The sequence below is a fragment of the Myxocyprinus asiaticus genome, chromosome 50 (assembly GCF_019703515.2).
Source record: "Myxocyprinus asiaticus isolate MX2 ecotype Aquarium Trade chromosome 50, UBuf_Myxa_2, whole genome shotgun sequence".
Lineage (NCBI taxonomy): Eukaryota > Metazoa > Chordata > Actinopteri > Cypriniformes > Catostomidae > Myxocyprinus > Myxocyprinus asiaticus.
The window spans coordinates 5,382,428-5,409,480 of NC_059393.1; the positions used below are offsets into that span (position 1 = coordinate 5,382,428).

A 27,053-nucleotide genomic window follows, 5' to 3' on the forward strand; every position below is an offset into this window, starting at 1 on the left:
TATAAATTAAATAAAGTAAATGAACATTTTTAGCATATCTAATTAAATCAGCTATACAAAGAAAATAAATCCACAGTAATTAGTTGAAGATGCATTAAATTAGCAATTTTGGTGTCATTCAAGCGATATAGGAGATTAAAGAGCAGGGAAGAACATACTATGACTTTTTATCATGACTATATAAATGCAGCCACAGAACCATAATTGTGATTGAGCTCACAGTGATAAAGAGAAAATACAGGAGAAAGAGTACACGGTCAATGACCTGACCAAAGAGGATCCATTCATCTGTTCTGTTGTCATTACTGAAGTGCTCTTCAACCATGTGGCGAATAGCCAATAGATTTTTACTCATCATCTTCATTTCCTCTAGACACTGTTCCTGGAGACTTATTGGACCAGATTCTGATTTTGGCTTCAGGATATCAGTCATGCTGTTGTCATAGACAGTGATGTCAGAGCAGTTTGCTGTTGGCGAGAAATAAGAAACATTCAAAAAAGAATTGACTTAGGCTAGACTGCTTCCATACCAATTGCGAACCGTACCCTTAGTCCACATGAATGGAACCCCACACTAGGGTTGTGCCCAAAGCCAAATACCTTATTCAGAATGGCACAAATAATGACTTCAAAACGAATAACGAATTCATCCGAATAATAGAAAAAATATTCGGAGGACAGATCATCCAATGAGCACAGGTATAAAACGATGTTTTTTTGTTTTTGTTTTTTTTTTAAACACCCAAAATTACAAATTATGAGTCTGTGTGAAGCCAAGATTACTACACTGTAAATCTTATCTGAAAATGCACACAATATGATTTCAAGTTTAGATCAGATGGCCGTGGTCTCGATTTCGTTTGTCTCCTTTAATTGTGCGCATCTCAGAAATCTAAGCTTGTCAAGAGTAAAATGATCTAAGATACTATATCATACACATTTTCCACTTCTTAAAAATGCCTGTTTGTTAACACATTAACATCAAATGTTTCACACAATTCACATGTAAGGGTCCATAATCCAATCTGAGCACGATGTTGAATTCCTGACCAGAGAAATTATGATTTTATTGCGGAGCTTGTCTGTCCGTCTCTTCATAGAGGTTTAAATAAATACTTCATAGGGTAAATCTATTCAGATTATTCTTAAACACTGTGGATTATGGAGAAACATGCACTTTTTTTTTTTTTTTTTTTGCTTATCTCTCCTAGAAATATAGAGGCTCTCTTTTCATTTATTCCACTGCATTTATCTAATTCTGCACATGTAATTTAACTAAATAATTATGTCCTTAAGTATATGCACACAAAAGCCTCAAGTGCAGGCTATCATAAAACTTCCTGATAGATTTACGGTGCTTTAACCTGTTTGTAGGCAATATTCATCTCTTTTCATGTTTGTATTTGTTTAATATTCGCTGCCAAATGTGTGCTTGACATTTCACAATTGCTTGACACCTTGTACCTTCAGAATAAGGTTGTTATACATGCACACTGCACAGATATAAATTAAAATTCTGTTTCAGCAGATATTAATGTCATATTCAGCTTCATCAGGTAAGAAAAAAATAAAGAATATATCAATAATATAATAAAATAATAATAATCATAATTATTATTACTATTATTATTATTATACTATTTAATAATTATGGTTATTATTATTTATAATAATAATCATTATTATTATTATTATTATAAAAATAGTTAAATAAGACTATCTGAGGCATATTTTATATACAGAAACTATAAATGTAAGAGTTACATTTTAATATTAGTTTCACCGCACTTCCGGCTTAAGCCACGCCCACATCGCAGCATCAGGACCCGCACCAGCCGACTCCATGATAGCTTCTTCCCCCAAGCAATCAGACTTCTGAACTCTTGATCTCCCATGATCAAAATACATCAGCACTGCACTTTATTACTCTTACTCTTATATCTCACACCGGACTGTCATAAATTATATTATTATTATTATATTATATTCTCTCTTAACAACTGACTATCAACCGACAGCTGAATGTCAATACAGTACAATACTGTACATTCTATATATATATATACTTTTTTCTATATTTTTATTTTTTATTTTTATTGATTAATGTGTATCTATATAGTGCGTATTGTATACTGTACAGTGTATGTTATTATTTGCATATTGTTGAGTGTAATTATGTGTATAACAGATGTTTAAATTGTGTTGTGTTAATTTGATGTTATTGTAAATTGGTTTATGTCTCATCACTGTCACGACTGCTATGTTGATTGGAACTGCACCCAAGAATTTCACACACCATTACACTTGTGTATATGGCTGTGTGACAATAAAAGTGATTTGATTTGATTGATTTGATTTGACATCTGGTTCTATCTGAATACAGTTACAGATACAGATAATTTTGTAATACTAACAAATACGGATACAGATACAGATAATGGCTTCGCTGCACACCCCTACCCCACACTATCATTTTCAGGTGGACTAAGGTGTGGTTCGCTGGTGTGCACTCCAGTTTGGAAAACAAATTTTACACCAATGAAACACACCAAGCAGACTTCAGTTTGCACCAAAAGCTCTCGTGTGAAAGCATCCTAATAGTCTGCCAAATGGAGTCTTACATTTAGTGGCACAATTGTGATCACAATAATTTTTTTCCATCCTAACAAGTCGAGCAAGGTATTTCAGAACCAGAATCCTGATCCACTTAGGTAACGGAGGATAGTTACTGGAAGCACTCAGGATATTAGTGATGAGAATAGTCTCAAGGAGACTTGCCACCATCAAGGCCATGCAGAGAGAGAAAAACACATCTAGATTAAGAGAGAAAAGTAGAAACAGAAATAAAGATCCTCTCCATCTTCTAAACTTAATATCTATGTATATATATTGAAGTTAAACTATCGGCTAACTGCTCTGCTGAAAAGATCAAAATAATTTGATGCTGGTCCAGGCAGTTTTATACTGGTTTCTGGTGCTGATCTAGTTGTTAACCAACAAAAGATAGCTGGTGAAGCTGACTAACCAGGATTAACTTTCTGATCAAGCTGGTAGACCAGAGTAGTCTTGATGGGGACAAGCTTCGAAAAAGCTTTGAAGGATACCAGCATGCCAGCAAACATATCATAAAATTGTATGATCAATTTACACAGAAATCTATAGGGTTCAAATACTTTGTCCTGTAACTGTATGCTGGTGACCACCTGACCTGGTCTTTTCAGCAGAGTAAAGACATAGCATAAAATGAGTGAATAAGAAAGTATCAAAACAAACTTATGAGAGGTAAGGTGTTTCCTGTGACGGGCAACAGGTCATTCATTAGCAGAAGGAACACGGTGTAACCCAGGATGAGGGTCATCTTGAAGGAAGCACGATCCACGCTCTGAGGAGGCAGTAGGAAGCTGAACAGATCCACTGAAAGAAGAAAGCAGCTGGGAATCAGGAGGTTCACCACATACAGCGTAGCTCGACGTCTCAGGACAATCTAGTGCACAACAGTGAGCATTAATCTTCAAGTACAAACCTTTCACAAATGTAAAAATTGTGATCAAGCAAGATCTTCCTTAATTTCTAAACACAAAACTTTAAATTACAGATGTAACCCTGGTTGTCTGAGGGAGATGAGTGAGATATTTCACTGTGGTACACATTTTTGGTGGCTATCGAGAAAGCCCCATCTAAAAATGCCTTTCTAGGCCATACCTACATAATGTACTACACAGAACGAGACTAATTCTTTAACAAGCCCTTCCAAGCAAATGAACAATAGGCACTCTCCTTCAGAGAACTAGGGTTATATCTGTAACCTAAAGTTCTATTTTGATCAGCTCGCTTTGATATATAGACAACTCAGTTTGTTTAGTCACATGGGAACAGGACAATCAATCTTCAACATGCCTGGGACAATCACCAAGGTTCTTATCACTTAGGTTCTTAGAGAGGACCTTGTGACCCCCAGTTTGTAAAGTCCCACAAACATTTGCAAGGGGGCCCAGTCTTCTGCTGCAATTCTGACTTTGGCAGAGATTGCATTAAATAAAGAAGTAGCCATTCAAAAAAGACATATGGCTCATCATGCCTTTTATCTCATTACTTTGCATGGTATGCAGAGACCGACGCAAAGCTCTGTGTTTCAAAATGTATCCCCTCAGCTCTGTTCCCTGGGGTGTGTATGGAGGCAGGCTGAACTGGCATTCACCCATGTGTGCTAAACTGAAAGCTTTTTGTTCTCTTGAGCAGTGGAGAATAGCCCTGCCGCCTCCTGCACAAAATACTTTTTGGCAAAGAAGAAGGTTTTCCTTCTTGTCTCTAGTGATTCTGCCCCTCCCTTGGAGGTTGGAGTGCTCTCTTTGGGTTGTGCCACAAGGCCTGCACACTCTGTGGCATGGGTAAATGTGGGCAGATGGACAACTGTAGCAGGAGATCTTCATGGTAAGGGGGAGTTCATGCTTCATCTGTTTTGCTTCAAAATGATATTGCAGCTTGGTTGCAACAAAAATTGCATAGGATCTACAGGTTGCTCTAGGATGTGGACACTGGTCTTTGTCTGTCATGGTAGAATAATTTAACCACAGACTCCTGTCCCACCACTGGCAGGCCTAAAGTCTAAAAACTGAGAGGAATAGATCTGTGATATCCACAGCTCTGAAGCGTAGACACTCTGGGACAAAACTGCTAACATACTATATCTTCCTCTTACTCAGTCAAGCAGACCAGAAGAATAGTTATCTGGACTAACCAGTAAGCTAAACTAGGTTTGAGGTGGCTAGACAAAGATGCCTCCATAGGCGGATTGCAGGTCAACCCAATGCTTTGAGGGAATGGAGGCTTCGGCATCTGCTGGCATGTCGTCACCTTTTAAAGGGTTCCGACATACATCATGCACTATGACCACTTTCCTTGGCAGAACCCCAGGTGAGAGCTTGCTGGAGTGGATGTAGATATCTGGAGTGGACAGCGCAGCTAGGTGTGATAAACACATAACTTGCAAATCCCTTATTGAAATCAAGAACCTGCATGCTCCTGAACTTCGGTCGAGGCCTTTCACCCTCCTTGACAACTTCTTCAGTAAAGCCTTTGTAACCGATTGGAAGTTGACTAAAAATTGTTGGCATATTTGCCTCAAGACTAATATGCCCATTCACATATAGCACAACGTGTAGCTTAAGTGAATAGCACAAAGCTAATCACCTCACAAAGAAAAATACTTAGTAAAACTAACCCTTAATAACAAATACCTCTTGTAGCACAAAAGTTGTCTTTCAAGCTCAATGCCTGGCTAATGAGTAGAAGCTTGCTACTTTAGACAGATACATCTAGATGCAGAATGAGTATCTGGGCCTGTGCAGTACATTATATAGGCAGGAACGAGGCCTTCCCCACTGTACAATAAAACTATTATATAAGGCTTCATGGACGGTTACGATGTGACCCATAGTGACATGTTAAGCGAGTCAAAGACATAAAAATGTAATCAGAAATTTTTGGAAAATGCTACAAACATGAACAATTAGATTGTCCCATTCTCCTTCCAAAAAGAGCTGTACAGGTTTTTCTGCCCGCATGTCTATCAAATCCCACTCTCCACTGGTCGTCATTTCTGTAAGGGACTGCTTGAATATATCCTCCACCGGTTTAAAGAAGAACAGCCGAACATCCTGAACTGTACACAAAGAGACAAACCAGTACAAAATACTTGGAAATATAAGTAGACAAACAGAAATATACATCTATCAGTTTAGCCCACTCACTGTCGTGTTTGTAAGAGTTGAAAGTGTATGTGCAGTTTTGAATATCAAATGGAAAGGTGTAGATGTCAAGTCGACAGGAGCTGATCACATGAATTGGCTTTCCATCCACAACTTCACCAGTGGAAGTTACATAGACATAATATGTTTCTGGTGCTCTGTTTTCATCCATGCTGCAAAGTAGGAAGAATGTTAAGATAAGAGAATATAATTATATTTCTGTGGTGTAGCGTAGTGGTTAATGGAATGTTCTGGGTTAAATAAAGTTTAAGTTCTCAACAGTACATGTGGCACTTTGCCGATTACAACATAAAATAATTTTGACATGTTCAGTAATTTTTAAAACAGAAATTTTGCCTTGCAATGGAAATCTAATGGGCAATAGAGTGCAATAATTGATTATAAGTACAGTATGAGTCATTCAGATATATACAAATATCAGTATAAATAAAATAGTTGAGAGGGTAGGGAAACCAACTAGTGGGAGTGAGTGCTCCCTTCTGAGGTATTTTGCCGCAAATTCCATTTCCATGTTAAAAGTGACTTCTCTGATTGGTGGATCTCTCTTCAGGATTATGGGTAGTGAGGTTCTTAAGTGGAATTCAGCTATTAAACCCAATTTCTTATAACTGAAGTTGAAATCACATTGATTTGTGGCTTCTACAAAATCTGAGATCATGGTAGGTCTGTCTTGAATAGTTTACACATTATCGCTAAAAATCTATTTTTCTCTGGAGAAAATGCATTGTTTTTTTTTTTTTTACCATCAGAACCTGCCAGTTGTGCTTTAAATGGAGGATGCTGCAACATGATCACAAGCTAAATAGGAATGTTGCTTCCGAAAGCTCCAGTACAAAACATTTATCTCATTGTGCCTAGTTAACAACAAGTGCCATATCCTATCAGACATTTTTGCATCGGTTCAAGAATGTTTACCTTCTCCTGTCGTTCGAACGGAAGTGCATTACATCAGCCAAGTGGGAGACAGAGGTTTTTGTCTGATGGTTCTATTTTCCCTCTAAGAATACATTTTTCCTCCACTGATGGTAGGGTTGAGGTTTGGGGGTAGAGTTAATAAATTATGCATTCCTCTTTACTGTATTATATGGTATCTTTTTACAGCTAAATGAACTGCTTAACAACTCGCATTTGGCGACCCTCTGTGGGTATTTCAGAAGGAAACTGGAGCTCACATGTGTCATTTCATTTAAAAACACTCAGCCACTGGGTGCAGAGCTTTGAATTTTGGTAAGCACACACCAAGTTTAGCTCAAGAATATTCCACCTACTGTTTCTGAATTCACTGTGAGATTAGTCTGGCCCAATATACTTCCATTTTAAGCTGTCACTGTCAGTATATTTTAGTTTTTTTACAGACGTTTTCTTTAACATAATCATTAGTCAGAGCACTTAGATTCAACTTGTTGTGCTTTCCAACTTACAATTCATTGATGACAATGTCTGGAATCCACACCTTCTCTCTTGGTAGAGAGATTCTCTTTGATCCACACTCAACCGGATCCCAGCTCAAACCTTCAATCTGCCACCTCTACAAAAAGTAATATTAAAAAATATTGTTCCTCAAATTATAAACCTGATGTTTGACTGTTAAAGCCCATAATTCATGGAACATTAAGAAGTGAAGAGATTTTCATGTAGCTTGACTGGTAGAGCAGATCACTTGCAACACCAAGATCACAGGTTCAAATCCCAGGGAGCACACATACTGAAAACATATATGCCATGAATACAGTTCCCTTTGGAAAGAATTGTCTTCCAAATGCATAATTGTAATAAGTGGGACTCTTACCAGCCTCACCCAGATATATGTTTCCAACACCTGTGATTTTTCATCCTGAAAGGGAAATATCGGAATCAGAATCAGTTTTATTGCCAAGTATGCTTACACATATAAGGAATTTGTCTTGGTGACAGGAGCTTCCAGTGTACAATAATACAAAAACAATACAAAAACAGCAGCAAGACATAGATAGTAATAAAAAATAAAAAATAGTTATACACATACATACATACACACATACACATACGTAGTGCAAACTAATACAAATCTGTTATCTGTTATGTACAGTGCAAATACAAATCTGTTATGTACAGTGCAAATGTTTTTTGTTTTTGTTTTTTTTCCCAGAGGAATGAAATGGCAGAAGAGGTTGGATGTGTTGGATAAATATAAAAAAGACTAAACTGTGCATTGCACATAGTTATTGCTCAATGGGGCAATTTAACTGTTCATGAGATGGATAGCCTGAGTGAAAAAACTGTTCCTGTGCCTGACGGTTCTGGTGCTCAGAGCTCTGAAGTGTTGGCCAGAAGGCAACAATTTAAAAAGGTAGTGGGCAGGGTGAGTGGGTTCCAGAGTGATTTTTCAAGCCTTTTTCCTCACTCTGGAAGTGTATAGTTCTTGAAGGGGGGGGGGGCAGGGGTCAACCAATAATCCTCTCAGCAGTCTGAATTGTCCTTTGTAGTCTTCTGATGTCTGATTTCGTAGCTGAACTAAACCAGACAGTTATTGAAGTGCAGAGGACAGACTCAATGACCGCTGAGTAGAACTGTATCAGCAGCGCCTGTGGCAGGTTGAACTTCCTCAACTGGCGAAGGAAGTACAACCTCTGCTGGGCCTTTTTCACAATGGAGTCAATGTGTGTCTCCCACTTCTGGTCCTGTGAGATGGTAGTGCCCAAGAACCTGAATGACTCCACTGCTGCCACTGTGCTGTTTAGAATGGTGAGGGGGGTCAGTGTTGGGGTGTTCCTCCTAAAGCCAACAATCATCTCCACCTTTTTGAGCGTGTTCAGCTCAAGGTTGTTTTGACTGCACCAGACAGCCAGCTGTTCAACCTCCCTTCTGTATGCAGACTCATCGTCATCTTGGATGAGGCTGATGACAGTGGTGTCATCTGCAAACTTCAGGAGCTTGACAGAGGGGTCCTTGGCGATGCAGTCATTGGTGTAGACGGAGAAGAGTAGTGGGGAGAGCACACATCCCTGGGGTGCACCATTGCTGATTGTACAGGTGCTGGAAGAGAGTTTTCCCTGTCTCACAAGCTGCTGCCTGTCTGTCAGAAAGCTGGTAATCCACTGACAGATAGACATGGGAACAGAGAGTTGGTGTAATTTATTCTGGAGTACAACTGGGATAATGGTGTGGAAAGCTGAACTGAAGTCCACAAAAAGGATCCTTGCATATGTCCCTGGTCTGTCCAGATGTTGCAGGATATGATGCAATCCCATGTTGACTGCATCATCCACAGACCTGTTTGCTCGATACACAAATTGAAGAGGATCTAGAAAGGGTCCAGTGATGTTCTTCAGGTGGGCCAACACCAGTTTTTCAAGTGATTTCCTGACCACAGACGTAAGTGCGACAGGTCTGTAGTCATTAAGTCCTGTGATGTTTGGTTTCTTTGGGACAGGAATAATGATTGAGCATTTGAAGCAGCATGGGACTTCACACTGCTCCAGTGATCTGTTGAAGATCTGTGTGAAGATGGGGGCCAGCTTGTTATCACAGTATCGAAGACACGCTGGTGACACGCCATCCGGGCCTGAAGTTTTCCTTGTCTTTTGCTTCCGAAAGACGCGGCTCACATCATCTCACTGATCTTAAGTGCAGGTTGAGTAGCAGGAGGGGGGAGGAGGGGGATTGCAGGAGGTGTTGGTGTTTGTGTGAAGAGAAGGTCAGAGTGGGTGTGGGGTGTGAGATTGGGCCTTTCAAATCTGCAGTAGAACACATTCAGGTCGTCAGCCAGTTGTTGGTCCACCACACGGTTGGGGGTAGGAGTCCTGTAATTTGTGAGTTGTTTTATGCCACTCCACACTGATGCAGGGTCGTTCGCTGAAAACTTGTTTTTCAGCTTCTCAGAGTATCTTCTTTTAGCCACTCTGATTTCCTTGTTCAGTGGCCTGATTGTACAAGACTTTATCCCCACCCCTGTAAACATCCTTTTTGGCCTGACAAAGCTGCCTGAGCTCTGCTGTAAACCACAGTTTGTGGTTGTTGAACTTTAAATAAGTCCTAGTAGGAATGCACATATCCTCACAGAAACTGATATATGATATAACAGTATCTGTGAGCTCGTCCAGGTCTGTGGCTGCAGCCTCAAAAACACTCCAATCTGTGCAATCGAAGCAGGCTTGTAGTTCCTGCTCTGCTTCATTGGTCCATCTCTTTACAGTCCTTACTACTGGCTTGGTTGATTTTAATTTCTGCCTGTAGGTTGGAAGAAGATGAACCAGACAGTGATCAGAGAGTCCCAAAACTAGGGACAGAGTGATATGCATTCTTTATTGTTGTGTAGCAGTGATCAAGTATGTTCCTGTCTCTGGTGGGGCATGTAATGTGCTGTTTGTATTTGGGCAGTTCACGTGTGAGATTTGCTTTGTTAAAATCCCCAAGAATAATAATAACTGAGTCCGGGTATTGTTGTTCCATGTCTGTGATCTGATCAGCCAGATGTTGCAGCACTGCATTCAAACACGCGTTTGGTGTGATATACACACTCACCAGAATAAACGAGGAAAATTCCCGTGGCGAGTAGAAAGGCTTACAGTTAACAAAGAGCGCTTCCAAATTAGGACAGCACATACTCTTTAACGTTGTTGCATCCGTGCACCAACTTTCATTGATGTAAATACATGTTCCACCGCCTCTCGTTTTCCCCGTTAACTCCGCCATGCGATCCGCTCTGAACAGCTGAAAGCCCGGCAGATGTAACGTGCTGTACGGAATGGCTTCACTCAGCCAGGTTTCTGTGAAGCACAAGGCAGCAGAGGTTGAAAAGTCCTTGTTTGTGCGGGTGAGAAGATGTAGTTTGTCCATTTTGTTAGGAAGAGAGCAGGGATTCGCAAGATGAATACTCGGCAGCGTTGTTCGAAAGCCACGCCGACGGAGTTTGACCAGCGCACCGGCTCGTCTTCCTCGCTTGCGTCTCCTGAATAGCAAAGTCGCGCCTCCAACTAAAATGTCTAGCAAAAGGTCTGAATATTCAAAAACCGGGAAAAGACTGTCTGGTATAAGCTGTCGAATGTTCAGCAGTTTGTCTCTGGTAAAACTGACTGGAAAAAGATTACTAAACACAGGACAAACAAACAAAAACAACAAAACAATATGCAATCTCTAACAGTACCTGTAATATATTATGTGATTTCTGCTATTAAAATAATGTGTTTTCAAACTGGTTTCCAGAACACTCGACAAACAAACCAATAGTCCTGCCCCAAACGCACAACATTGGTTGAGCCACTGGTTGGGATTCTCAATAATCAGTGCAATATTTTCATAGCGCCACAGTGTTTTCTACAAATGGCTTATTTAGTTGTTTCTGCATATTAAGCTAGTAAAGGATAGTGTTTTAACATAGAAACAATTACACACATCACCTTAAGGTAAAGGTTTTCAGACTCAAAATCAACACATAGGATTGCTTACCACTCCTAAAATTCCATAGAGAGTCAAGTCCACACTGACGTTGGTAGGAGTTTGCAGACTTATCACTGGTCTTGCTTCACTGTAGATAAGAACTTCCTCTTTTATAGCATTAAGGAGAGACTTGGTTGTGGGTTGTGAACAGTTTAACGTCTCGCCAGATCCTAGCAACAGAGCTGACAGAGCAAAGCCTGAATGTAGCATTTTATTACTGAAAAGTTACATAGACTTTTGTATTTTTTCCACTTGGTTGAATTTTTACTTTAATGGTTCATTTGAGGTACGCTTAGGTGCAATTTCTGTAAAATGATTGAATCTTTAATATAAACCTTAATAATTGCAGTTTGGATTGTTTAATTCACATTCTTAAACGAATCAACCGTTACATAATGCCAAAGTGATTACAGAATGCAATATGTTCACTCTATTAATGTTGTCTGATTCTAATTCATAGAATGAATAACAAGTAAAGAGCATCAAATAAAATAAAATGTTATATATTCAAATCTGTTCATACACTTTTTACACTTTTAAACAAAAAGAGTTTAAAGCGGCAAATAAAATTCTGTGTCGGTTAAAAAAGAAATTGGGTTTCACCAAAGAACAGAACTAATAGCGATACACAATATAACTAACAATAAAACATAAAAAAATAAATACAATTTAATTAGTCTTGGAGCAAAAGCAACTGGGCTTCAATTGTGAGCTTGTGGGTCAAATGTTTTAGAAATACAGCAATGTAATTTCTGACCATATCTCAAAATGTACAGTGGTCTGAATGATTTGGACACTTTAACTGTATGAATGTATGCATTCTTTTTTTTTTTTTTTTTTTTCCAGAGATAAAGTAAAGCAAGACATTTCATAAAATACATTTGTTAGGTTTTAAATAAATAGATAAATCATAAAGTAAGCAAAAAATTGTTTGGACACAAGTAAATTCATCTTGTATTTAAGGATGTTTTACTAGAAAAAAAATACGTAATAAGTCATTTTCAACACATGTTCCCCAAATCCAGTGCTAAATCTTTTCTAAAATCACTCTAAAAATATTATTTATGAAGGAAATATGGAAATTATGTAGAGTTTATGTCAAGAAATTTACCATCTTACATTTTATAATGAAGCAGCTGGTGATGAACTGGAACCAAGTGAAAGCAGCAGCCCATGGTTTAATCTGTAGTATCCAGTTTAGCTATTAGTGCAATATATAAAATAAGCACAAAACACAATCACATTGAGCAAATAAAACAAAAGCAAACAATTGCAAACAGTCAATGAAGAAGAGATTAAAGGCTACACATAAATGCAAAATGTTTAGTCTTACCTGGGATCTTGGCAGACAGACAAAAGCCATCAGTCGCTCAATCAGCGTTTTAACAAATGACAGATATTTTGCAGATTTTACTTTGCAAAAATTGTTTTGCTCACTTTATATACAGTACAACTCATTTGTTTACACAAATTAGAATGGATAGATCACAGCCGTTTTCACCCTCTCATTTATCAAGGCATTTCTGAATATTAATATGCAGAGGAAAAAATGCAAACAAGGATTTATTCGGTAGTGGAAACTAAACAAATCGCTCTCATGGCACAACCTCAAGTTAATTGTCTTCTTATGTCCATGAATGTTTTGGGGCCTATCGATTGGTCATACAGAACAACATGATTTTAAAACCAACTGTAAGTTCTACTGGCACAAGACTAGTAAGTTAAAATTATCTTTGACAAGTTCAATAGGATGGGAAATTGTTGAATTTTGGGAATTGGGAACTGCCCTTGGTACCTGTAGAAAACCTCAAAATACAATTCTTCAGTTGATTCCAATTTATGATGTTACCGCAGATATCCCCAGCAAACAAGGGCAAGTAAAGGGCAAACACTGAGTCATGTGGATATTTTTCAGAGAACAGAACCCTCAAATGGTCCTCTTTTCAGACAATGACCACAAAGGTTTACTGGAACATACTTACAAACCAAGCAAATCAAGGGGTGTTGAGAGATGGGTTAGAGCACTTACACACTATACAAATGATGGCCATTTGTAGACCTGAACATTTGATTAAAATTGAACAAGAAAATAAACCAAAAAGCTGTAGATACTCAAATAAATTTATTTCAAAGGAGTAGCACAAGGCAGTAGCAAAAAATTGCTGGAAGGTACTATTGTTACCTTTGTTTTTTGGGCATGGATATGCCAAAATTTTATAGTAATGATTCAGTTTCAAGCACTGCTCAACAATAAGGATTTTTTTTTCATAGTTCAGATGTTTCCTTGCCGTGCCAGCATAATCACTGGCCCACCGAAAATAATTATATGTTTTTATTTTTAGCAACATGTTTGGTAACACTTTACATTACTGTTCCCTTTGTTAACCCCTTAAAGTCTAGTCAGTTTTTTTGGCTACCGCTTGCATTTTTCACACCCAAATTTAAAAGCTCACCTTACACAGGTACAGTGGACTAATTGCAAAAATTTGGTGTCATTTCACAGAAAACTCCCCAAATTTAAAAAAGGTTCCAATAATTCATAAATATTATTGTATGTGTTTTACAATCTTATGATGAACATACATTTAATATATATAAACACCAGCTCATTGATTTATTTTTCTGCCTCAAATTCACTTTTTTTTTTTTTGAAAAAATAAATTTCTATTCACTGCTAGTGTTTGTAAAAGGGTCAGTTTATTTACTATGGCATTTTTTCCTGAATTAATAGGTATTTATCAAACATTCTATTCTGAAGACCTTTTCATCGCTTGATAGGCCTCTTTCATTTGAACAGTTCTGGCGAGAAGTTTGGACACACCTGTCTGAATTAATGTTTCTCATGATTCGAAAGACCTTAATAATCTTAAGGCTTAAATGCTTTAAATTAGTCTTGTGCCTGTGGACTGGCAAGTGAAGCGGGTTTGTGGGGCCCTAGGCAAAGTCATGACAACGGGCCCCACCAGTGCGAAAACATAACTTTAAAAGATCTATAAAACAACTGCAAATGTGATGAGTGGATTTTTTTAAGAGAAAGCACTAAAAATAAGCACTTTATAGCTCAGTCAAATAACATGTCCGAGAACTTGCAGGTGCAAGTTTAAAAAGTACAAGTGAATGTGTGTAATTTAGGTGCTGTGACAAGTCAGCATTTTTTCACCATTATCTTATGTAGGGCTTTACTGGTTGTTTAGATCAGTGTTTCTATCAGAAATAATTAATAATTATTTCTTTAGTTATTAATTCATATTTAAATTGATTAATTGAATCTAACTCATTAAAACCTCATATGGGGCTCCAGTAAATGTAGTGCACTACGTTTAGGAGCGGGTTTGGTTATTAGCAATAATTAATAATTATCAAAGATAATTATTAATTATTAAAATCAATAGAACATTGATGAGAATCAATGTTAGCTTTTTCTAGTCCTTTAAATCAACAATTATCAAAGATAATCACTAATCATTAACATCGATGAAACATTAATTAAAATTAACACTAGCTTATTGATCATTCAAATTCAACAATCATCAAAGATAATTATCAATTATCAAAAATCAATAGAATATTAATAAGGATTAACATTGACGGGGCACCACCCTGGAATCAGGGACTAATAACCAGATAGTATAACAGTCTCAATATTAGATTGTTTTCTTAGGAAAATCGACAACCGAAGAATATCGATTTTCGGGAAAAAAAACAATGAATGAAGGCTTGAATCCGAGCACTGACATCCCGTCAGCATGACACAGGCGTATGCAAAACAAACCAAAACACTTCTCTTTGTAATATAAACAAAGTTTATTTATGCAGTAATATCAATTAATAATTAATACAATGCAGTCAATAAACTTCCGACTTACAACTACAAACTAAACAGTGATATGATTAGATATGGAAATCAAAATAATCCTATAACACATGAGGGTGTGTGTGTGTGTGGTTAGTACGAGAGAGAGAGAGAGAGAGAGAGAGAGAGAAGTGACAGCCCTAAAGCTGATTTCACGATCGTGGGAGAGAAAGCAGCTGTTAGTTCATCGCTCAGAGACGCGGTGGACAGCTCGTAAAAGTCCCTTGTTATTTGACTCTTTCATGGATAAACTCAGTTGCTGTCTCACCCGCGATGGTGAAAATGCACAACAGTCCAATTTGGTTGGACCACAATACAGCAAAACAAATTCGTGATAATTAATACCCTGAGTATTAATAATGAGCGGACATGGCGGTCCGTAAACTGTACAAGCAAAAACCTTGAAACACAAATCAAATCAAATCAAATCAAATCACTTTATTGTCACACTTGGGTGCAGTTCCGATCAACATAGCAGTCGTGACAGTGATGAGACATATACCAATTTACAATAACATCAAATTAACACAACGCAATTTAAACATCTGTTATACATAATTAAACTCGACTTAAAACATCAAATTAACACAACACAATTTAAACATCTGTTATACATAATTACACAACTTAAAACATCAAATTAACACAACACAATTTAAACATCTGTTATACACAATTACACTCAACAATATACAATAATAACATACATTGCACAGTATACAATATGCTGTTTTTGTTTTTTTTTGTTTTTTTGTTTTTTACTATATAGATACTATATAGATACACATTATTCAATAAAAATTAAAATATATATGAAAAAAGTATATATATAGAATGTACAGTATTGTACTGTATTGACATTCAGGCTGTCGGTTGATAGTCAGTTGTTAAGAGAGACATAATATAATGACAGTAATATAATTTATGACAGTCCGGTGTGAGATAAAAGAGTAATAAAGTGCAGGGCTGACGTATTTTGATCGTGGGAGATCAAGAGTTCAGAAGTCTGATTGCTTGGGGGAAGAAGCTATCATGGAGTCGGCTGGTGCGGGTCCTGATGCTGCGATACCGCCTACCTGATGGTAGCAGTGAGAACAGCCCATGGCTCGGGTGGCTGGAGTCTCTGATGATCCTCCGAGCTTTTTTCACACACCGCCTTGTATATATTTCCTGGAGGGAGGGAAGCTCACCTCCGATGATGTGTTTGGCAGTTCGCACCACCCTTTCCAGTGCTTTGCGGTTGTGGGCAGTGCTATTGCCGTACCAGGCGGAGATACAGCCAGTCAGGATGCTCTCCACAGTGCAGGTGTAGAACCGTGTGAGGATGTGGCGGTTCATTCCAAACTTCCTCAGCCGTCTCAGGAAGAAAAGGCGCTGATGAGCCTTCTTCACAACGACTTCAGTGTGGACGGACCATGTGAGTTCCTCAGTGATGTGGACACCCAGGAACTTGAAGCTGCTGACTCTCTCCACTGGTGCTCCATTGATGGTGATTGGACTGTGTTCTCTGTCTTTTCTCCTGAAGTCCACCACAAGCTCCTTTGTCTTACTGACGTTGAGGGAGAGGTTGTGCTCCTGACACCAGTGTGTCAGAGTGTGCACCTCCTCTCTGTAGGCTGTTTCATCATTGTCAGTGATCAGACCTACCACCGTCGTGTCATCAGCAAACTTAATGATGGCATTGGAGTTATGTGTTGCCACACAGTCATGTGTGTACAGGGAATACAGTAGTGGGCTGAGAACACAGCCCTGCGGGGCTCCAGTGTTGAGGGTCAGTGATGAGGAGATGTTGCTGCCTATTCTAACCACCTGGCGTCTGCTTGACAGGAAGTCCAGGATCCAGCTGCACAGCGAGCTGTTTAAGCCCAGAGCCCGGAGTTTCTCATCTAGCTTGGAGGGCACTATGGTGTTGAATGCTGAGCTGTAGTCTACAAACAGCATTCTCACATAAGTGTTCTTTTTTTCCAGGTGGGAGAGAGCAGTGTGTATTGTAGATGCAATGGCATCATCAGTGGAGCGGTTGTTACGGTAAGCAAACTGCAGCGGGTCAAGATTGAGTGGTAATACAGAGCAGATGTAATCTTTGATTAGTCTCTCAAAACATTTGCTGATGATGGGGGTCAGAGCAACAGGACGCCAGTCATTTAAACAAGTTATTTTCGATTGTTTTGGAACAGGCACAATGGTGGATGTTTTAAAGCATGTGGGGACTACAGACAAAGAGAGGGAAAGGTTGAAAATGTCCGTAAAAACACCAGCCAGCTGGTTCGCGCACGCTCTGATGACGCGGCCCGGAATGCCGTCTGGACCCGCGGCTTTGCGGATATTCACCCGTCGGAAGGATCGGGTTACATCCGCTACAGAGACGGAGAGTGAACTAACCTCTGTAGCTTCGGCCGTGAGAGCTCTCTCCGCGAGGGCGGTGTTATTTCCCTCGAAACGAGCATAAAAAGTATTTAGCTCATCCGGTAGAGAGGCAGCGGTGTTCATGGCGGAGTTTTTATTCCCTTTAAAGTCCGTGATGATGTTAATTCCCTGCCACATGCTTCTAGAGTTGGTGGTGTTAAACTGTCCTTCAATCTTACTCCTGTACTGGCGTTTTGCTGTTTTGATAGTTTTTCGGAGGGCATAACTGGCTTGTTTATGCTCCTCCGCGTTCCCGGAATTAAAAGCGGAGGTCCGCACATTAAGTGCTGCGCGAACATCGCTGTTGATCCACGGCTTCTGATTCGGATAGATTCGCACAGTTCTGGTCGGAATCACTTCCTCTACACACGTTCTGATGAAGCACATTACGCTATCAGCGTAAAGCTCGATGTCGTCATCAGAGGCGGACCGGAACATCTCCCAGTCCGTGCGATCAAAACAGTCTTGTAGCGTAGAGTCTGATTGGTCCGACCAGCACTGGATCGTTCTGAGGGTGGGTGCTTCCTGTTTCAGTTTCTGCCTGTAAGCGGGCAGAAGCAGAATGGAAGAGTGGTCCGATTTGCCAAATGGTGGGCGGGGGAGGGATTTGTAGCCATCCCAGAACGGAGAGTAGCAATGGTCCAAAACCCGGTCCCCTCGTGTGTTGAAACTAATGTGCTGGTGATATTTTGGTGCGACTGATTTTAAACTGGCTTTATTAAAGTCCCCGGTCACAATGAACGCGGCCTCAGGGTGCGCGGTTTCCTGCTCACTTATACTCCCATACAGTTCCTTGAGTGCCCGGTCTGTGTCGGCTTGTGGGGGGATGTACACAGCAGTGATAATGACCGCTGTGAATTCCCTCGGTAGCCAGAATGGTCGACACAGAAGCATAAGAAATTCCAGATCAGGAGAACAGAAAGACTTGATAGAATGTATGTTCCTCTGATCACACCAGGATTTGTTGATCATAAAACATACACCACCTCCTCTAGTTTTACCTGAGAGGTCTTTCGCTCTGTCCGCTCGGAGCATGGAGAACCCCGCGGGTTCAATGACTGAGTCTGGAATCTCCGCAGACATCCAAGTTTCCGTAAGGCAGATAATGCAGCAGTCCCTCGTCTCTCGTTGGAAAGAGATCCGCGCTTTCAGCTCGCAGAGCTTGTTATCCAGAGACTGAACATTTGCCAGTAGAATAGTGGGTAGCGGGGGTCGATTTGCGCGGCGTCTTACTCTGATGAGAACGCCGGCTCTGTTTCCCCTTTTCCTCCTGCGTTTCCGCGGCCATGCTGCCCAGACAAAGGGCTCCGCTTGCGTGTTTGTAAACAGCGGGTCGGCATTGAGGAATGTGAAGTCCGGTTTACGGTGTGAGATCGCTGAGCCAATGTCCAAAAGTGTTTGTCTGTCGTAGACAATAAGGCAGACAACATCCAAGACAAAAAACATAAGAATTGTAAACAAAACAAACAAACCATTGCTAAGTTGTGTCGGAGCTCGCAACGCAGCAGCCATACTCGGCGCCATCTTGAGTCCATCCAAGAATAACACACTATAATATTCTATCTCTGCCCCTGTTACTCTTTTAACTTCCATCACAATATACAGATCTTAAATGCATGTGGTGCTCTAATGCAGCTGATCATTCACCTTGTGCTTGTCCATAGACGTTAGGGGCCCTATTATAAGAGCCCTAGCATTAAGCACAGCGCTATGCCATATGTCATAAAATTTTACTATTTTCGTGCAAGCATGCGCTAAGTCTAGGCGCAAGTAGGTTTGGTGAAATCATACGTGCAACATGCAAATGGACTGAATTAAGTGCAATTAAATTCTGAGGTTCTTATCTGGGATTTCCACCATCTGTGTCTTATTATATTGTCCATACCCTGTCAAGCACCAGCGATATAAACAAAGACAGCACATTCCTAGTGTTGGTAGTGTAAATGGACTGCATGCTAGGAATTAGAAGAATAGAAAATGTGCATTAACTGTGTCCTTGATGAATGTCAGGCATATTTCAATGACAGTGACACACTCCTTTTACATGCATAGCAAATGTGATTCTCTCCTGAATTTGAATGTACGCTCAGTTAAATTATAGGGAATGTAAGTATTATTAATCATTTTCATCTAATGACACACAAATCTTGGCTACTATTAACAATGATTTTATCGGCACTCACTTCACTTCTACCAGTCCATTTTGATTTAAAAAAATTAAATCCATGTATTCAAACACACACACACACACACACACACACACACAAAAATGTTTTTTTTTTTATTCAAATTACACTTTAAACTAAATGAAAATATAACCAAAATAACGAAGTGGTACAAAAATCATACCAAATCCAAACATTTTAGTTCCACTAGCCCCTTTTGCAGTGACTTGAAAATCAATCTCAGAAACAGGTGGAAAATTACTAGTGGGCTACAAATTAAATCATAAATACAGTTGTAAATATACAATAATAACAATAGCCTACATATCAACATAACAATAAAAATAATAATACAAATAATTGAAAAAAATAAACCATGACCTCTTGAAAGTTTAATACAAATCTCAAGTGATTAATCCTGAAAAACTGCAATCGTCAGGGACATTATGTGATGTTCTGTACTTTCAGAATTTGGACATGAACTTTATTACCAACTGCTGGTGGAATCTCCAAACTGCAAAAGCAGGAACTGAGTTTAAACTTTGCACTGAGTTAAGACGTGGTTTTCAGACGTCTTATCATAATGACCAATTTCTCAGGAAAATAGCAAATTGCGCTTTGCACCACTCATTAACATATGATACACCCACAGTTTGCACGCATACACCCACAATAGTGCTAACACTCCCATACCCGGCCACTTGTGCTTTGCGCTGTCATGAAAATTGCAATTAGAATTAGCACTATCACGTAAATTGGATAAGATGTTGCTTACGGTCATTGCGCACGGTCATTGCGCGTAGCGCTGCGCCTTGCACGCTCACGAAAATAGAGCCCTAAGTCTATTTCTGATCACACGCACCTTCCCCACTGTTATGTCAAATATCTCGGCCTCTGAGTGGACTAGAAGCTTAATCTAGAAGTTTAGTGTTGTTGGAAAACTGAGATCCTCAGCTTTGCAATGATGTATACAATTTCATCATCAATAGTTGATAACATATTTTGCTGAAGATATGTTTCTAATTATTTTTCTGCTGTACTGCATATTTTGTTCTGGACATAACATTGGATTATTTACCCAAACAAGCTCACAGATAAATTAAAAATAGGCTCATATTGAAGAAAACAGCCTATAGTAATAGCTGATGTAGAGTTTTTGGCTACTTTGGGCTTAAAGAAGCAGTGATCGGAGCAGACATGAGACATTAGTATTTGTTGTCTTTCAGAGATCATATTTCACCTGGATTCTTTTGATAATTTTTCGAACTGTGGTGTTATGACAAATAAACTGTACAGTCACATTTCATTTGATATATGTCTTGTCTATTTAAGTGCAATGTGAAACACTTTTATATTAATATTTCTGCATCAATTACCTCTAGGTGATGCTAATTTACAACACAGAGGATTTCAGGGTTTATTTTGTTATTTTATGTAACATAAATGCAAAAGTGATGGATTTCTGTAAAAAGTTCAGTTTCTAAGCTTTCAAATGGAACCACATATTATAGACTTTTGAAAAGTAAAACTTATTACATGCCCTTGGCCCGACATGCAGGTTTTTAAAGGGGTTTATTTGTATAAGTAAGTCTTTTACAAAAAACGATAAAAAGTGAAGTCATTTTAAATTGTATAGCACTTTTCACAACACACATAGTTTCAAAGCAGCTTTACAGAAAATCATGCTGTAACAGAAAATACAGCTGTAATGTCTGTAATGTCTTAAAGTCCTCATTGTGTAGTTTAAATAAATAACGCAGTTGAAAATCATGTCTTAAAAAATTATTTGTCTTTAGGCCCCAGTGAGCAAGCCAAAGGCGACTGTGGCAAGGAAAACTAAAATCCAAAGAATGTTAGTTAATGGAGAAAAAAAAACTAGACTCACCAGTTTCTGACTAAACAGCATGAATATAATGCCAATATTAGTCATCTATGTGTAATATAAGTCATGGTTTAAATGAGTAAACTGAGTAGATGTTGGTGGCCAATGTTTAAACTATAGGATTTTGTGTGAACTGTAAAATTAATGACTAAGTGTCTTTGATATCCATCATGAATTAACTGCGGAAGTGCACATAGATGCAGTGTCCTTTGTTATTTGGCTGATGAAGTCTTCATTAATTTATTGGCAATTAATTTATTGTCTACGTATTCCATTTTAAGAGACTGTAGTCCATCCTATGACCAAGATAATATTGGCTGTCTGGCAGGAAGCTTGTGGCAGTTAATTTCTAAAGTCCATCCTAAGCCCAAGGTTCTGACAGTGGCCAGTGAAGTTTTATGGTTGGGCTTGGCAGCAGTTCATCCTCTGTGATGTCCATTGTAGTAGACTGAAGTGATGTCTGGCTGGCACAGACTGCAGTTAGTAGTCATCACTAAGTGACATATAGTGGTGGGAGTAGGACATCGGGCAAGACCAGAGCTGGATCTGGCAGGCTCTGGTAACCTCTGCATATGTATCCCGAGGTTGAGACAGGGAAACAAATAGAATTATATAAACATAGCTGCCATTCAATTTAAAGCAGAGTTATAGAACATGAGAAGTGTTCCCCTTCTGGCAGACCTGACTTATGTTTCATAACTATGAGTTGAGGGATTTATTAAGTGTATGCCTGGCTGAAGAGATGAGTCTTTAGTCTAGATTTAAACTGAGAGAGTGTGTCTAATTCCTGAACAATGCTAGGAAGACTATTCCATAGTTCAAGAGCCAAATTGGAAAAGGATCTACCTCCTTTTCTGGATTTTGATATTCTAGGTATTATTATTGTATAAAACATTGATTTGCAGTTATAACAATATGAATAAAAGGGGCGACTTCTTGGCAATTCTTGCCAAATAGTGAGCATTTGAACTTACATGTCATAAAAGCTTAAAAATTACACTTATTCATACTTTTTATTAATCAAAAACCCTAAAATGCACCAATTCATGATTTGTCACAATGCACTATTATTGTGATATTAAAAGGAGGGATTATGCACTGAATGCACATGCAAAGAATGTATCATATAATAAAATCTGATGACCATTAAACAAGAAGGACTGTACAAAGGTTTCTAATGTTGGGAACTTCTTAATAAATGCTTCATGTGTCCATTTTAAATTAAAATATCTTTTCATGCAGTATGTTACTAATGTTGAATAAGTGCATTTATTAAGCATTTATAATGTGAGATGAAATGTCTCACTGTAAAGCTGGTACTGCATGAAAGTCACCCTTTTTATGCCTGTTGTTATAAACAGGTCAATGACTTATAATGCACATGTAAATGAATTATTAATCATTAATGGACCCCTTTTTAAAACCTTAACAAAGGGAATATTTATGTAGTGCTACCCATATTTTTATGCATCAGAATTTTTTTTAATTTAATGTTACCTTTTCTAAACAAATAGAAAAATACTACATATAATTATTTATATAATTTCTTTTTGATTTTTAATTTGCAACTATAGCTAGGAATGTTACACCTATAATTCCATGAAAGCTATGAATTCATACACACATTGTTTGTTAGAAAATGATCGTAAAAGAAACATACTGATTTGTGTAATGCTTCCAAGGCTATCACAAATCATTCTCGCAATCATGACAAAATCTAGCCAGCTAGATGAAGTTACCTTTGTGACAGATATTCTCTTTTATTTAATTTCATACTTCCCAGTCACGCTTTATATTTTCAAGACTGTTTACAAATTAGCCGACTTTGGCATTAGCATATGTTATATGATATCAGATGGTTATACTATGTATACAATACCTTGGTACTGAACTATTACCATATTCATATAGAGTGCTCTGGTCTTTAAATGGTACAAGTACAGTACTTCAGAGAACACTATAATAAATGTATGGAAATATCACAGTACTTTTAGCGTTTTGGCGTACTTGATACTTTTATTTTGTTAAAAAATGTTTTTATCTGCAGTAAGTCGTTCACAAGCTTCACATGCAGGTGTTGTACTAAATAAAGACCTCTTCATCGCTGACAAACAATAGGATATGTTTCACTGTAGGCAAATATTCTACTTTATCCAGCTCTCTTGTTGCTCTATGCATTCTAAGTATCGTTTTACTGAGTGAGATATTCAGACCGTACTGCTTAACTGTTTGAACAATACATTAAAAAGAATCAACTCAAAAGAGTGATTAATTCACAAATCCAGCATCCCTAGTTCTGATTCAAAACAGCCACTAGAAAATACTGATCAAATGACTTGATTGCTGAAATATTGCCAGGGAAAATATTCAAATATCAAGTGTAAACGCTATGCTACTGTATCTGGTTTTGCTCAACCTGCTCTAAACAGGATTCGAACCAGGGTCTCCAGCATGGGAGGCTAAAGGCTACAGCCCCTAGTGTCGGTCGCTAGTGCACCACTTGAGGCCAGGGGAGTGAGATTTACACACTGCACAGCTTCCTACCAGCTGGCTACTGTTACACTACACCAATATACTGTATAATTGACAATAAAGCAATTTTCGTAATTAACAATCGCAAGTGTGATATTGCTTTTATGCAACAGTTCAACAAACACGCAAATAATATTAAATAACTTTTGAATAAAGTATTAAATAATTAAATATTATATATTAATAGACAAACGTGCCTATAGTTCATACACTCCTTTTCTGTAAACGAAAATAGTTCCAAAAGAAGCCAAAGAATCAAACACAACTTTCTAAACTACTTTCATACTCTGTTTTAAACTAGTGTAGTGTTCATAAACAATGTGTTTTTGAATGAATCTTTTACGTGCACGAATCATTTCCTTTTACTTCTATTGTTTCAATGGAGAACGAGTCTGTGGCTGTTTCTCAATGTGCATTCTTATGTGCACTTACGTTCTCGTGGACTCGTTGGACTTCATCATCCACTGTCAAAAATCAGTTCCAATACTCAAGAACGCAAGTACAGAGAATGCATAAACACGGATGTGTTCTTGATCAGGCCGAATATCGAGGATGCATCGGGTGGTGACTTGTGGGCATGAACCCATTTGAAGTCCCAGAAGTAATAATGGCACTATGGTGGCAGGCGAAGGACATTTATCGTTGTGTTTTCCCTGAAAAGTTTACCGCTATAAGCTCGCAAAAGTCTGATGGCTTGTGAGAGTCGCTATACTCCATCAGCATTTGTTGTGGATGTAGGAGTGGTGGTGGTGTAGTGGACTAAAGCACTGAAGTGGTAAGCAGAAGGTTGTTGGTTCAATCCCCACAGCCACCACCATTGTGTCCTTGAGCAAGGCACTTAACTCCAGGTTGCTCTGGGGGATTGTCCCTGTAATAAGGGCACTGTAAGTTGCTTTGGATAAAAGCATCTGCCAAATGTAAATGTTGTTTTGTTGGCCATCTTTTACATTTTTAAGTATTAAACACATGGAGGATATGAGAGTTAACAGAATTTATTCTTTTAATGTGTCACTTGTCCTGAAAAACCTCACTGGTGTGATGATGATGATGATAATGCTGTGACTGGTGTAACAATGCCAGCAGTTCTCTCACTGGCTACAATTGTGCTGGGACAGTCAATTGAGCAACAGCTCACAATAGATGCATTCTGCGCCCTCCTGTCCTTCCGAGTTTGTTCTTCCAAGGTAGCTTGAAAAGACTGGTCTGCATAAGAACGCAAGTTCAGTTCTCCGCATTCTTAGCATTGAGAAACACTCTGTTTTTTTAAAGAATTAGTTGAGTCAATGATTAAATGACTCCCTCATTACATAAAAGACACTCATTTGTAATCACCTACTGATGTACAGCGAGGGGAAAACTCAAGAAATAGTCACTGAAAGAATAAGTGAATTAAATAAGAATGAATGATGAATCAACATCCCCACCGCTTTTTGGAAAGCCACAAACACGGAGAAGCAGAGTAATACAAATAGTGAAGTGTCCCAGTGCTGTTGGAATGCCGCTTGTCCAATCAGATTTGAGGACTGGAACTAACTGCTGTATAAAGTAACTTGTTTACAGGGGCATTGTCATGCTGGAAAAGAATAGGACCCTCCCCAAACTGTTCTCTAGAATGTTATTGTATGGTATAGCATTGGGATTTGTCCTCACATAAATTACTTGAATAGCCAAGCCCAAACTTTTGATCATGTAATGTATTTAAATTTCTTTGGATTTTAATTTAGCTGTTGTTTTAAGATTAAAAATTTAATGAAAGAACACACATATCAAAAATAAATTTTATATTTTTGCTTTGACAAAGTCAACCAACATTTTTTTGAACAAGGGCCATGAATTAGCCTTTATAATAAATAAATAAAAATCATAATGTTGGTCAGTGCTGCAGGACATTTTAATATGACACAAGATGATGACTTTGTGGGGCTCAGGGTTGGGAATCGAGAACCATTTATTATTTAGATGACCCCTTTGGCCCCTTCCATTAAATTTTTTTTTTATTTAAATATGTTTTTAAAACAAACTGAATGATTTTCATGATGTTTGGTTCCATCAAAAATTCTTGAATGTCAATACTCACATATATATTAAAATAATCTGTGTTTCCTGCACCACTATTCAGCAATGATAAATAGACATCTATACAAGGGCTAAATGCATTAACTGTGCCAGCACAGAAACTAACAATAAAATAAAAACAATTTATTGACTTCTCTGAAAATTGTTAACAGATAGTAAACAGATCTGATCAGTAATTCTAACCTGACACAGCAAAATTTGCTCAGTAAATGGGGTGAGTTTGGGGTGGGGCTATCTATTTGACTCATGGCAGATGTAGGAGTGTTCAGAAAGCTTGCTCAAATCATTATTTTTGCAATCACATTTCATACCACTAGTGGAGCAGATATAACACATGATTCCCAAACCTGAGCGGGGCTCTTTTAAAATGGCATAATTAGAAGAGTATCTCTGTAATGAATATTTCCATTTCAAGAATTGAAGTTGGCATAAGCAGTGTGCATAAGTTCATCCCATGCATCCATCCCATCAAAGTTAAAGTATATTGAGTTTTTAGGTTTGATGGCCATCATGGTGATGAGTTCTCAATCTCCTCTAGTCTCCATGTAATGTAAGATTTGAGTGTCATCTTCACTGGCTCTGAAAATGATAGCCGAACATCTCACACTGGAAAGGAGAAAACTGATTAGTGACTTCACAAAAACAATAATAGAGAAGGTTCATAGCTCTGACTGAGACTTACTGAGGGTTACTCACTTGTGCTTGTATAAACCAAATGTGTCTGTGCAGTGTGCTGTATGTGCATATGCAAATGTTCAATTATGCATATTTTTGAAAAAGCATAATTGTCACAACAAACACAATTTTCCCATGAGTACAGCTGTGAGAAGAATTCATGAAAGCCAGGAGAAGAAAACAAAGCTTTACACATATTATAGCAAGGACCGATTAGCAAGGATCTACTGGGGGCCCAGCCTATTTGAGTCCCCTCCTGACAGCATTCACTTAAGTTT

The 27,053-nt window shown here is 38.4% G+C and overlaps 1 protein-coding gene across 1 annotated transcript; it reads right to left on the reverse strand.

Annotated features, from left to right (window-relative positions):
• Positions 1–157: 157 nt before the first annotated feature.
• LOC127438871 (5-hydroxytryptamine receptor 3A-like) lies at positions 158–11,396 on the reverse strand. Its single transcript, XM_051694788.1, has 8 exons — positions 11,196–11,396; positions 7,558–7,602; positions 7,190–7,296; positions 5,751–5,920; positions 5,547–5,662; positions 3,274–3,484; positions 2,622–2,813; positions 158–468 (listed from the first exon to the last, which is right to left on the reverse strand). Exons 1-8 carry the CDS (start codon positions 11,394–11,396, stop codon positions 158–160), a joined length of 1,353 nt encoding a protein of 450 aa, XP_051550748.1.
• Between the last annotated feature and the right edge of the window lie 15,657 nt (positions 11,397–27,053).

Coding starts and splice junctions, on each gene's coding strand:
- LOC127438871 (XM_051694788.1), bottom strand. CDS start 11,396: ATGCTACATTCAGGCTTTGCTCTGTCAGCTCTGTTGCTAGGATCTGGC. Junction 7,297..7,557: donor CATATATCTGGGTGAGGCTG/GTAAGAGTCCCA, acceptor TACTTTTTGTAG/AGGTGGCAGATTGAAGGTTT. Junction 3,485..5,546: donor ACATGCGGGCAGAAAAACCT/GTACAGCTCTTT, acceptor GTTGTGCACTAG/ATTGTCCTGAGACGTCGAGC.